Raw genomic sequence first — 14,038 nt, 5'->3', positions numbered from 1 at the left:
TAGTCTGCCAACATAGAGAGGCTCCACTGTCCTACATACTGCTTCTCCATGTCCATGTGAGTACACTGGGACAAAAACATGTTTGGATTCAGTGTGCAAAAATGCATATTTACATGTTCTGTCTTTGTATTGGGTAAAATCTTAGTAATCAGAAGGGAACTTCATCCTGGCAGCAAATCATGTTGATTTGGAGCCTGAGAGAGTCGCACCTTCAACATTTTAATATTTAGACCCCAGACATTGTAATGTGTTAAACAGACCACACCGCACACACTTCTATTACTGTTTATTAATTCATTCATTAATTACCCTAATGGTTGAAAGGCACTTATTGTAAGTCGCTTTGGATAAAAGCGTCAGCTAAATGAAATGTAATATTAATGAAATACATCACAGATCATCAGCTTTGTTAATTGCCCCTGTGTTTTCTGTATTGTGACATCAAAATGGCAGAAAGGCTGATGAGAATCATTCATTAACAGAGTTGGCTCGCCACCTCTCACCCAGTAACACACAAACTAACAGAACAGCCCGACAACAAATCCTCTGAATTGTGTTTAGTTGTTATTCAGTCTGATTGAGAGGTGCCGATTTATTTTCATGGTTGCCGTGGTGCTGTTGAGCTCTACTAGGTTAGTACCGAGAGGTGTTCCTATTATTTTGTCCCCTCCATTTAAATGATTTGGGTTGGGAAAAGTTATCAGGGACAGCTCTCCGTATCACCGCAGTTATACGTACTGCTTCACCTGTTCAGGCTGATCGGTGTGGAAACGCTGTTGGTGTTGTGGTCAGTTTGTCATCTGGCTGCCTTGTTTTTAGTTGTTTTTTTTGTTCTCAAACAAGGAGGCCACTTGACTGCCCTCTAACGGTGATAAATAACATGACAAATGAAAGAGTCTCCCTTTGTATTGGACTTTATAACGGCAGTACAGTGTTAATAAACTCGAAACAAAAACCACAACCGCTGTTGGTATAAGATCCTCTTTGTTTCGTCATGTTGTCTTCTTCCATCAGTGGACATGACGCTGCAGGTTTATCTGTGCTTCTTGAACGCTGCAAAGAAAAACACGTGATTATTCAGATTAAATGAGCTGTAAAGGGACCTTAATTGCTGCATTTTATCCAAATGGGGACTTCAGACAAAAATTTGAAAACTAACTTATTTGATTATGATAATCAGTTGCTTAGTTCTGGTGCAGTAAACCTTAATTAAGTACTAAAGCAGGGATTTTTTGGGGTGTATTTCAAAATCAAGTTAAGAAAGTAAGGCTACATCCACACTGACACGTTTTCATTTTAAAACAAAAACTTATCTCGGCGTCAGCACCGTTTCAGAATAAAACAAACGCGTCACGTGACTCGGTGTTGGTCGGATTTAGGCATGAAGGAGTGGGACGGTTCAGATGAGAATATCAGGGCAGGCCACAGAATCCGATGGGTCAGCAAATACGCTGCAACGTGGGAACTGACGCAAATCAGTCGGATAACAACTTGCCTCTCGCGCATTCAGATGCAACTTTATCTGCAATGGCTGCTAGCACCGACAACAATGCCAGCAACACCTGTAATGTGTGATTCCATGCTGGCACTCACATGGCTGAATTTCTTTAACAAAAGGACAATGTGATGGGGGGGCTTAACGAGTCAGGGAGGGGCGCGTCATGACTGATGAGACCCAATCAGGAAGTGAACTGGGTGTCTGCCTCTCAAATTTCCACCCGTCCAAAACGAAAACATTGTCAGCCATGTTTCCAAAACTTTTGCATTTTACGGGTTCAAAACCCACTCGAGCAAGACGTAAACAAAGCAAAAGTTTAGCGTTTTAAAAAGAAAAGGTATCGGTGTGGATGCAGCCTCAGTGTTTAAGTTAACTAAACCTCATTCTGTGTCGGTAGAAGTGTCAGAAATCTGAATGTCCTCACCTTTTCTTTTAGTTTTCTTCTTCATGAGCTTCTTCTTTTTCTTGGGTCGAGTGTTGTCGCCGTCCTGCACCGATACAGAAGATGTGTTACAACCAGCGGCCACATCAGGAAACCAATTTAAGTTCAAAATAAAACGCTACAAAGCTCCCATTCATACAGCGCGGAGATGAGCCTGTTGGCAACAGCTTTTTCCGGCTTCTCAGGACAAAATCTAAACATAACTCGTGGATTTTTCCAAACCCTCTCGACATACATTTAACTGAAGGGTTTTTCCACAATCTGCAAGCGGCCAATCAGGAAGAAGGCTGAACAGTCATCAGCACTTTTCAGGGCAGCAGACAGGAAACGGAACAGAGAGGGACGGGACGGCTCGTCAGATCTGTCTGGAACTGCTGACCAGACAACCAAGTCACCCAAATGTGTTATCGTTTCACATTAAAGCAAGCCAGGCCGCTTAAAAACACGCAGCGGGAGTTGCATTTGCGGAGGGTAACGTGTCTGCGGGTGTTTGTCCAAACCCGAACGGAACAACATCTGGATGGAGCGTTTGATGTGACTGTGAGTGTGACTGTGGGAACACACCTGGCCGCCCTCGCCGCCGGTCAGAGCCGTGATGTCACTGAAGTGCGTGATGCCGCTCAGCTGGCCGGACATGCCCATCATGCCTCTCTTCCTGGTGTTCTTCTGCTGCTTCGGCATGTTCAGACGCACCATCATCGACTCCTCGTAGTTTTTCCTGTGAAGAAGAAAACAGTTGCTGCTTAACAAGCTGCCAAACAAAGAATAATACGAAATGTTAGGCTCTTTTTTAAAAAAAAAAAAAATGTATATCTTATTTAACACAAGCCTTTGTGCAACAGGAACAGCCCTGGAACTTTCTGATCACCATTAATACCTCTTTTCCTCTTCAGACGTAATCCCAAAAAAGATTTCAGCCTCCCGTGTCTATAAAGTAAATATGTAAAAACCTGTGCAGCTCGTCGCGGCTGTCCCGCTCGCTCTGGAAGTCTCGTCTGTCCCTGATCTCTTCGGGCGCGTCACTGTACTGCTGCCTCAACTCCTGGATCACAGAGCTTCGGAGAGCTGCTCGCCGCTGACGCTCCACTTGCGCCTTCTTTTTGTCGGCCTCCGTCAGGTCGCCGTCTGGAGGAAAGAGAGAGGCAACGTTACAATGTCTTTTCTAAACAAACTGTTTACAGATGTTAAGGGGGGGGGGTTTGCTTCATTCCAAATAATGTAAGTAGTTGCCACAGTGGGACATATTGATGAGTGTTTCTATGACAAGCAGTAAAACATAAACTCCAAACAAACAGACAAATGATGTTACCGTAATGCATCGGCGCAATCTTTGGTGGTACATATTTCTTGCCACTAGAGTGGGCTGCTTTCTTCTCCGAGGCCGAGTTGTTCTCCTCCTCAGTCTCAGACTCCGATTCACTCAGCTGGATGACGAAACACGTAAAAAGACAAAACGGTCAGAAAACGTTTGCAAAATTCACTTTTCCCACTTTGACACAATCAAACACAAGAAGCAAATGTCAGGATTAGAGTGCGACTGCTCAACAAATGAGTTTAATCAATGAGAAACTGGGCAACTCAAATTAAGAAGAGGATTAAAACAACTGGGATTCAGGCCTTACTTTGCTGAGGAGATTGTCGGGATTAGGCCGCAGCTGCAGCGGGTCATTTTGAGCTGAAATCAGGAGACACCGTTACACACTGAAGCCTGAGAAAGTCCGATGTTTGTCTTTCACATCGAATATTTTAGCCGTTGCATCATTCCTCACCTAAACTGCCGGTAACAGCTGTGCGCACCAGTTTATCAATCTGGTACTTCAGTTTGTGGTCGAGGGGTCGCATTTTCTCCAGGACCTTTAAAAAAAAAAAAGGAGAAGAAAAAAGATGAGAACGTACGCAGGCGAGACAAAATAACGCAATCTTTAGCGCATCTTACTGTTCTGATGGTGACGACTCTGTTCAGGGCATCGCTCTCTTTTATTTTGCCTCCTTGTGTCTTGATGCTGATCAGGTGAGCGAGGTCCTGAAGATAGAAGAGCAGCAGGTGGTACCGAAGGTCCAAGAAAGACAAACCCTGCAGGGGAAGAAGACGGACAGAGTCAGAAGCAGCTGGAGTCCGTCTGTCTTCAGACATGGGACAAATAATATTCTCTTGGAAGTAGACTTCTGGAGTGCAGAGCTGGATTTGTTTGGTTTAGAGGAAACGTTTTGCCTCCTTCTGCCCTCTTCACATCCCCAAGTGTCCATCAAGTCCTCTGGACTCGGCAGAGAATGAAAGCAGCTGGATTAAAGGCCAATTTAAGGTTTATCGGCGTTCATGCGCACCGACACAATTTCACACTACGCGTCGGTCTGCCGTGAAGACGCGAGCCGGGGTTTGTTACCTGCTGTCCCGACCACAGTGGACGGACACAGGAAAGGGTTTCTGGAGAATGTGAAACGTCCCGCTGTGTTTGATCACCATCAATGGAAAGATTAAGCAAATCCAAGTCTGCCAGCGACTAATTAAAACCCAAACAGACCTCATGGCTGCATGTGACGCTTCACAATTCTGGACGTGGGTGGATCTACCAAAGTGATGGTGGCCAAGTCACGGAGAGTAGTTTCACCATCTGTGTGTTCTTGTACTCTTCAGATGAGGAACTATAAAGATGTGGAACGGCAAATCTCCTCTAACAGCCACTCGTCAAAAATAAGCATTCATTTTATTTTGTATTCTCATTTCAGGTCACGCGTCGTCGTCGTGCGGTGGGTACGAAGCGGATCTGCTTTGGGACAGATGACATGTTTACATCTGGGGGGCCATTGTGAACACGCCGATGTGGAAATCATGAAATTGGCCTTCACGTCCAGACCGGTTTTCTGGAGCCGGTGAGTTTATTACCATTTGATTAGACATAACGTTATTAAGGAACATGCACCATCTATCCACCGTGTAACAGGATGTGATCGGTGTTAGTTGATCGTGCTGCCGTGAAAATGCAATAAATTACCAAAAGGTTGAACCGGAAGAGTAAATCTGAACAGCTCTAATGAAGGTATCAGTCACCTTTGAGGTCTGAAACGCCCCATCTTTGACTTTAGTCAGCAGCTCCCGGATATGACTTGTGACTGAGACCACCTGGAGAGAGGAGAGAGGAGGGAGGAGAGGAGAGAGGAGGGAGGAAAGAGGAGAGGAGGGAGAAGAGAGGAGAAAGGAGAAGAGAGGAGGGAGGAGAGGAGAGAGGAGAGGAGAAAGGAGAGGAGGGAGGAGAGAGGAGAGAGGAAAGAGGAGAGGAGGGAGAAGAGAGGAGAAGAGAGGAGAGAGGAGAGGAGAGAGGAGACAGGCTCATCTACAGCTTCTCTGGCAGTTCAGAGAAATACAACATCCAACATCTGGATATATATATTTTATATAACTATAAAGAGATGCAGTTTAAAAGTAGTATAATAATGTTTATAAAGGAGTTTCTAATGTAATGCTCTTATAGCAGACATCTCTTCCAACTGAGTATTTAAGAATCACAGTACATAAATTATATAAAATATATGACGTAAAATAAAACGTGTTACCTGTTCGGTGAGATTATTCAACAGCTGCACAGCTTTGGGCAAATCACTGTCAATTAAATCCTGCAAGACAGTTCAGATCCATGTCAGGAACATACAACCAATCCCTGTAAACTCGATCCACACCTCAAATCTTTGCTTTGTAATAATAAAAAAAAAAAAAATGAATAGTTTGATGTTTGTTAGCTGGTGGCTAGCTGCTTAGCCCACCTCTTCAAAAATAAAAGCTCACATTTATAAATGTCGCGTATCAAGGACGGGTGCATTATACACGTCAGGTCGTCAGGACGGTCTGCGTGAAAACACACGATCTAAAAAGGTAAAATAAATACGTTGTAAACAAAAACATCTCCGGGTTGTACTCACGTTGTCGACAGAAGCAGCCATTTTAATGTTCACCGTGCGCTACGGAAGCCGCAGGAGGACAGAAATCCCACTGAACGCGGTGTGCTGGCTGCCGCGTTGAAATACTCCAGCTCAAATTGTTCAAATGTTACAGGAGAGTGAGGAACTGGCGAGGTCTTAATTCAAATGCTTTGATTTTGTGATAACATTATTTTCTGTGACCTGCTGCTGATAGCTGTTGATTTTCTCATAAATCATCATAAAATTAATAAAAAATATGAACACAGCATGTTTCCTCTGGTTGTTAACTGTGAAATTATGAATAATCTGCAGTGCATATGCTGTGAATCAAAAACAATTAGTCTGCCTTTTGTTTATTTCTTTGTGTGTGTGTGTGTGTGTGTGTGTGTGAGAGAGAGAGAGAGAGAGAGAGAGTGTCAAAGAGAAAGAATCGGAGAGAGAGGAAGTGATGTGATAATCAGAAAGGGGTACCTGTCTGTCTCCTGTCTTTCACACCATTTTCTTTCAGACAGTCTTAGGCGGAGAACCAGAAGAATATTCAGAGACTTTGAGGAGAGATAAGTCATGGTAAGTCACGCCATAACTCAATTACTGTGTGGAGAAATGTGTGTAGATGTGAAACGAATATTAGCGTACAACTGATCCTTTGAAAAGAAAACCAAAGTGTAAAGGGTTTGATATTTGTTCAGAGTTCAAGAAAAAAGTGACACGACATCACAAGTTATTTGGAGTTTGTTTTTCTTACTTAATTTAATGCTTTACACAGATTTAAAACGAGAAGCTGGAGAATGACAAGGAGATAGAGATAACCATAGACTACTCAGACTAACAACACCCCTGTCAAATTACATTAGAAAGCTTTTTTTTTTGTGGATTAATGTGCTGATTATTTTCTCACCTAACTGATCACAAAAAAATGTCAGAAAATAATTTTTTTAAATCACATCACAATATTAGGAGCTGCAGTTTACAGATTAAAATTCCTTATTTAGTCTGACCAACGTTCCAAAACCTCATTTATAATATTAGAAGACACACAAATTCCCTGATTTGATGCCGATTAACTCGACTAATTGATTCATTGTTTATCCTTTGAGATCAAATTTACTTAAAAAATATAACATTACAAAATCTACCACTGACAAAACCTTTTATCTGGAAAGTACCAGTATTTTCTAACCTGCATTCAAAATATCTTATGCTGAATTAAGCTGAATCGTACTCTTGAAAGCCTGTTCATGGTCATGTCATGAGTGTCTGACTTGATTGTTTTAGGCATAAAGAAAAAGAAGGCCGGTAAGGCCGAGACATTTCTGTTTGTTCATCATAGTGATGGACGATCATTTTGTAAATGTCCTGTATTCTTACTTGAAATGTTTTAAAAATATCAGAAGTAAAAGTAGACAATACAGAAAGCAGAATGAGCCTCTTCAAGGTGTTGACTGATGGTTAAAAACGTGTTTGAATATTATTACCAGTTCATTAACATGCAAACAGCATTTTTACTCCTTTCTATATTTTTTGGTACTTTATCTATAACAGTACAGCAAATTTATAATCTGTAATCTGCAAAGAAACTAATAACTGCAGCTGTTTTCTTGTTCAAATTTACCCTAAAGAGCAAAATGAAAGAAAAAAAAAAAAAAAAAAAAAAGAATAAACTATATCTAATTCTGTGTTTGAACATCCTCCCAGATGTCTGATTCCAGGGTGTCCTCTGTCATCCAGGAGTGGGTGAGCTCGTACCCAGGACAGCCCCACACTCAGACCCTGAGCCCCATCACGTCCATCCAGGCTGCGGCGACCAATCAGATGTCTCAGATGGACATGCTCTCATACAGCCAGTCTCAGGGGATGATGAGGGGCGGCGGTGACGACAGAGTGGCGGAGCAGATGATGGGACTGTCGTACCTGCCGTACACAACGTCCTGTCTCGGCAACACATCCAACGCAGTGAACACAAACCACCACCAGAGCCACATCAACACTCAGCAGGTGACAGGAGTGTCTGATTGGTGGATAAAAAAAAAATTAAAAAAAGTAATTCATGTGAAACTCTAAACTGCTGTTGTCCTGCTTCCCCCACAACTAAAAATATATTTGTGCTTCTGACTGCAGGACTTTTCCCCCTTCCTGCTGCCCGGTCTGCGGGCCCCGGTGGCCAAGAGAAGCATCAGCAAGGATAGTGTGGAGTACCGCCTGAGGCGCGAGAGGAACAACGTGGCAGTGAGGAAGAGCCGGGACAAGGCCCGCAGGAGGATCCTGCTGACCCAGCAGAGGGCCCTGCAGCTGCAGGAGGAGAACCAGAAGCTGCAGATCAGGATAGGACAGCTGACACAGGAGCTGGACACTCTGAAACACATCCTGTCTCAGCGGCACCTGCAGGGAACCGAGGAGGGAGCAGCGGGGGAGTCCAGCATCTGAACACTGCCGATAACCACATCTGTATTTACAGCTGTGCGTCTAATCATTGTCACCACAGTCATTATTGGTGTGTCTTAGGCCTCCAAGTCAAAAGCCTTCAAGTGGATTTTTCACACTTTCGCTAAAAGAGGGAAACATTTGGCCGAAATTGGAAAATGGAAAAGACACCAAAAGGAGTAGATTTGAACATATCTAGGGGGATAAAAGGTACACGAATGGTTGATTGTATTTTTATATCGTCAACCTGTGAAGAGAGAAAGCATAACACACTGGCAGCGTCGTTCATTTAGAGCCCCATGTGCTCATCTTACAGGTACAATATGTGAGCTCTTTGGTTTCAAACGTTTGAAAATACCTAAGAAATAACAGTTTTGACATCATGTCTCTAATATCTAGTGAGCTTAGCATGCTAACCAGCTAGCCCTGGTCCGTCTCGTCTTGTAAGACCATTCTGCACCTCGAGAGGTGATAGTGAGTTACTGTAGCATCCAGTCTGCCCTCAATCCAACACGAGAAGAAGAAACAGTGACGTATTCTGCGTGTTTTTAACGTACTGACGGAACAAAGGCTCCTGGCACAATAAACCCAAGTTAAGAGTTAATGTTGGTGTTGCTGGAGACAGCTCTTGGCGAGGAAAGGAATGAAGTTTGATGCTGAACTCGCAATACAGCTGTTAATAAATAGTATAATGTTACTTACAGTGTTCAAAATGGATCTTTAGTTTAGCTAATGGCAACACGAACCGTACAGAAAAACACAGAAATGCCATAATATGGTTTTATTGCAACTATGGTTTTGCTAAAAACAGAAATAAGCAAGCGATAACGTAAACTATAGGGTATTATATATTATATAACTAATCGCCATATTTTTGGTCATTTTACCGCTGTGTCTATATATTTAACTTTACAATGATTAACTTTAGGACAAGAATACACAAACTGCTGATACTCTGAGAACATGACTGAGGGCACTACAGTGACTCACTATCGCCTCTTAAGGTAGAAAGTGGTACTTCAAGACAGACGTAAATCTTACATACCGCACCTTTAAACGGGTAGCGAAATCTCACATCTGCTATGAAGGAAAATAACCTTTTATGTTGGAAAATATAATTGACAGGCTACACAGCATCTAGCTAAATAAATAAAATACTCTTTTTTAAAAAAAATTTTTAATAACAATGTCTGGGAATTTATTAGTAAAAATTTGGTGGGTGAGGTAACTTCAGTATTTCTGAAATTGTCGTGATGATGCTGCACACTAACTAAGCACCTAAACTTTTTTTAAAAGGGAGCTTTTACTGCTATATGTATATATTTGAAGGCAAATGTCGATGCTTTTCCTGTAAATCATTTTATATCCTAAACTGTAAATGCAGTTAGAGCACACAAATGTTAAAAGAGTGAAACAGTGTGTGCAGAACCAGTAATGGAAAAACAGTGAGTTAAATTCTATAAAAAGGGACTATAATTATTATAATAACAGGGAAAATGCAGGTTTTGATCTAAAAACTCATGAAAAAGGTCCCTGTAAACCCTTCAAAAAGACGTCCACTGTGTGCCTCAGACTGTTTTATTGTGCGATTTGATTTGATAAACATTGCCTAAACTACTACCTAACACGTTGTCAGAACTGATTGTAAGTGTTGTTGCCCAACGGAGTTACAAAATAACCTGCGGTTTGTAGGAAATTAAAAGAAACCGAAGTGTTTCTATGTCTCTATAGATGCTGTCTCATTTCTCTCTTGAAAAGATTTAAAAAAGTGTGGCTGAGTGTGTTTTATAATTTTTACATTTTGTCAAATAAACAAATAATTGCTAGTGCCTTGTAATTTATCATTCAATTTTATATATAGCATGGAGGTTCAGTGCTTCTTCACCACTTGTAGAGCCACCGAGCTTTGATTACACACGGTACCTTCTTTCCAATGCAAAGCAGTGTTATATAACTCCAGTATCTACATTATGTGTTGTCATTGACTCTCCTCTGCATCCTCCATCAGGGAACACGGTGCACGCCTGCCACATCATTTACCATAAGTTGTCTAGCCACAGAAACGGACGTCATGCCCTGGACCGTTGTGCACCAGTGGTTTCCCTTTGTGGGATGGGCGAGATTTCGACACAGCGGGGGACGGAGATGAGGAGCGCAGAGATAGTATCAGTGCTTCGGGCTGCCAGGGCCTTCCTGTGGCTGTGATGGTACTAAAGGGACACAGAGATAGGAGACAGAGAGGATGGGGTGGGGGCAACAAGCCAGACACTTTTTTTTGGTTTTTTACTCTTGTATGATATTCAGAAGTAAAAAAAAAAAAAAAAAAGTACACATTCAGTTCTCTCCTCATGTTTTACCTTCTTTTTGGACTCTCCATTTAGAAACAGCAGGTAAACATTGTTTACAAAAAAAAAAAATCATTTTAGCTTTGTTTTATTTTACAATTGGTAAATAAGCCCAAATCAACCATATGGAAAAATATATTGAGATAATATATGTGTCCATAACATCATTACAGTTATTCACCACAAGTCAACACTTCCTGGATTGATTAGAAACAAAAGTCCAGTTAATTCTTACTGATACTTAAATACAAAGAAGCCAGAACAACACACGAGGACATGAATTGGGCCTATATGGAAATGCAAGAGAAAATAAACACCTTTTTCATCGAGATTTAAAAATACTGTGAAGTTGATGACAGGATCTGGAGGAGGAGGCTGTTTTAAAGTTTCAGTTGCCACTGAGGAAGCCTTGTTGGCCCTGTGAGGCAGTCTGGATTCAGGGAACACTAAAAAGCTGCTGGTTCGGTGACCTGAGCAACCGACGAGGGGTGTACGGGTACAACAGGTCGGACAGATAAGACGGGGCAGCTCCATTTAAGTACTTATACACGAACAGTAAAATCTTAAAATAAATACTGCAATGAACGGGAGGCTCATGTGAGGATGCCATCAAACTAAGACAAGATTAAATACTATGAAGTAACAGTGCTGGTAGACGAGAGGCACCGAGCACTAACATATCTGTTTTATCTTCACTGACACTGAGAAACTTTAAGAAAGACAAGATTCAACATCTGCCATGCAGCTTATTAAAAAAGAAAATGAGAAAATGACATTAAACCATTTTTAGAGATATCAAAGCTGGGAAATTGTGTTCATTTTCAATTTTACAACTCACTAAACTGAACTGAATATAACTGCACCACTATATAAATGAGAACAGGAACTAAACCGAAGCACATCCAGTGACTGAATGTTTCATCAGATCATACCACAGAGTTCAGGTCGACACATATGCTCTGACTGAAAGAAGACTTCATGATCACGACACACTTTTTATTTTTGTGTCTTGGACTAAACTCTTCATTTACAAACGAGAGCGAAAGTGTAACAAAGACTTCTTGCAGGCTGACATGTCTTCTGACGGAAAATAAAGATTTTCTTGTGAGATCGTGTCTGTTGAAATGTCCCGCAGCGTCGTGTGGGGCAATATGTGGTCCCAGGACTGCAACATCTCCACAGAGTGAAGAAAGATTGTATTTCACCCAATCCCCACCGAGTTACTCAACAGCAGCCGACCACATGAACCCCACCACAACCCCACTGAAGCAGCTCCAATCCTAGAGCTGCAGGTGTATTGTCATGGCAGTAATTGAGTTGGACTTCTGACTCCGGAGCCGATCAACATACATAGTGCATAAGATCTCATCCAAACATGACATGAGCTTTTTTTTTTTGTTCTTTTTTACTTCTGTTTCAGCACTTCTGCGCTCAACCCTCAAAAGTCTACACACATTTTAGACGTAGCCCGGAACAAGTCTGCAGTAGGGCGTCTGCTTCAGGTTCCCACCACACCTTTAAAATATTTTCCAGTGAGAGTACCGGGGGTACATTATGGGATGTCTCTAGAGTGAAAGGAGCTTTTCATGGCATGGAGGACGTGAATACATCTGCTAGAGGTCATGCTGAGCACTATTTCACTGTTTCTTTTTCTGTACGTAATGGTTTAAGAGAGTCCAACTTTTAAATAGATCATTTCAGCAAATGTCCACTATCTGTCATAAATAAGTTTTATCTTGGTGTTTAGGGGGGAAGTGGAAGCCATCAGAGTCTCGGTCTGCGGGTGACGCAGACACATTCGTAATGACAGAGGATAAAAACATCAAACATGCGATCTAATGGGGCTTTTTTAGTTTAAATAAATAGCAAAAATCAGAGATCCTCTCTGACTCAAGAAAAAAACACAAACTTTAGTGTGTAAGACTCCCACAGTTTAGACACTTAATGACAACATTTACAATAAACTGAAGTGATGTCCAGCAGGGTCAAAGTGTTGCACTCACGGCTGACTGCTGCAAAAGCACTGGAACCAACTAGTGCCATCAAGTGTAACTTAGCAGTCATTACCACATGAAACCACTTGTCTTGTCTTTGTCCATTCAGTACTTTGAGTTCAAAGACAGATGAAATGCAGAATCAGTAGCGACAGTTATGATGAGCGTCATGAATGTGCAATACAAATTAAACTAAATAATGAAGTAAATGAAATGTTCTTTGATTTCCTGCCCTGAACAGACAAGAAGCTGCAGCGTGTCAGCAAGTCCATATCAGCCTGGTCCGTGGAGGCACAGTGTACTTCATCTGTCGGTTCATGATTTATGGCTCCACCATGCGGCAGACAACTACATGTAGGTCTTCTGCAGCAGAGAGTACGCATTAAGCAGATGTATCACTCTGATACAGATTCTGTGTACTCTCTTTAATGTCCATCAAACTTATCACTACAAATAGTTTTGCTCTCTGTGCAAATTGTTCTTACTAATAAGAATATTTATTTCTCTTGAAAAGTTTTAGTATTTACCACAGTGAGAAATTAAAAACCTAAAGAATTTTTTGATATTTTTCTTAAAAAACAAGACAACTAAATGACTATTCAGCAGTGAAAATAGCCGATCTCTAAACTTTAATAATGATTCTGTTCAATGATCTGTAGGCTTAAATACTAGATAGTAAAGCAGTAATAAATAACCACAATAATAAATAACCACAATTATATTAACTGACAAGGCTAATAAAGGCTAAATAAAATAAAAAAAAAAAAAAAAAAAAAAAAAAAAAACCACAGACGTGAGAAGTCAGGAATAGCTTGTTATTGCTCCAAGGATCTCTCCAGTACACTCTTCACTGAAAGGCTGACAACTCTAAAGTCTCATTTCTAACAAAAATGATAATTCAGTCTCAGTATTGGCAAGAATCTGGCGACGCAACATTTATTATAATACAGGATTATGATTCAATATATTGCAAAATGTTGTGATATTGTAAGCAAAATGATATTTCGTTTAAAAAAAAAAATCGTATTTAGGAAAACTGTTATAGTGCTATTTGTTTCTGTTTACATTGTTAAATTGAGGTGGAAAACTGAAATGACTGAAGACAGGTTACAATACTGCCATCTAGTGTGGTCAGGGTTAAAAAAAAAACAACACAGTTTACCCAAAAAAGACCTGGACTCACAAGAGTGCCATGAAAATCAGCGTATTTGACAACTAAAATGTCGTAAAAAGTTGTGTTTTAACTGTATGTCGCGTTATAATTTAGGCGAATGTTAATTAATGGTCTTCCATAGTTGATATTTTTCATACACCCTTTAGTTTTAACATCTGGCTGGTCATACTTGAGCGGAGGTTGAATTTCTCGCTGAGTGATCGACGCACTTATTATACACGATCTTCGACAGCAGTGAGACGAGGGGAC

The 14,038-nt window shown here is 41.2% G+C and overlaps 2 protein-coding genes across 2 annotated transcripts; one reads left to right on the top strand and one right to left on the bottom strand.

Moving 5' to 3' along the window:
* Positions 1–888: 888 nt before the first annotated feature.
* Positions 889–5,904, bottom strand: ngdn (neuroguidin, EIF4E binding protein). Its single transcript, XM_069151429.1, has 11 exons — positions 5,856–5,904; positions 5,493–5,552; positions 4,990–5,061; positions 3,877–4,014; positions 3,710–3,794; positions 3,563–3,615; positions 3,250–3,364; positions 2,891–3,065; positions 2,505–2,658; positions 1,923–1,986; positions 889–1,053 (listed from the first exon to the last, which is right to left on the bottom strand). The coding sequence occupies exons 1-11, from the start codon at positions 5,874–5,876 to the stop codon at positions 1,034–1,036; spliced, it is 957 nt and encodes a 318-aa protein (XP_069007530.1). The 5' UTR covers positions 5,877–5,904; the 3' UTR covers positions 889–1,033.
* A 468-nt stretch (positions 5,905–6,372) lies between these two features.
* On the top strand, positions 6,373–10,102 carry cebp1 (CCAAT/enhancer binding protein (C/EBP) 1). The gene is made up of 3 exons (XM_069151431.1): positions 6,373–6,422; positions 7,551–7,850; positions 7,974–10,102. Exons 1-3 carry the CDS (start codon positions 6,420–6,422, stop codon positions 8,277–8,279), a joined length of 609 nt encoding a protein of 202 aa, XP_069007532.1. The 5' UTR covers positions 6,373–6,419; the 3' UTR covers positions 8,280–10,102.
* Positions 10,103–14,038: the final 3,936 nt, after the last annotated feature.

This window comes from Embiotoca jacksoni, unplaced genomic scaffold, assembly GCF_022577435.1.
Source record: "Embiotoca jacksoni isolate LCO1_2020_lvr unplaced genomic scaffold, fEmbJac1.0.p SCAF_17, whole genome shotgun sequence".
Taxonomy (NCBI): domain Eukaryota; kingdom Metazoa; phylum Chordata; class Actinopteri; family Embiotocidae; genus Embiotoca; species Embiotoca jacksoni.
The sequence above is the reverse complement of the archived record's forward strand: the minus strand, read 5'-3'. Positions and strand labels throughout refer to the sequence as shown.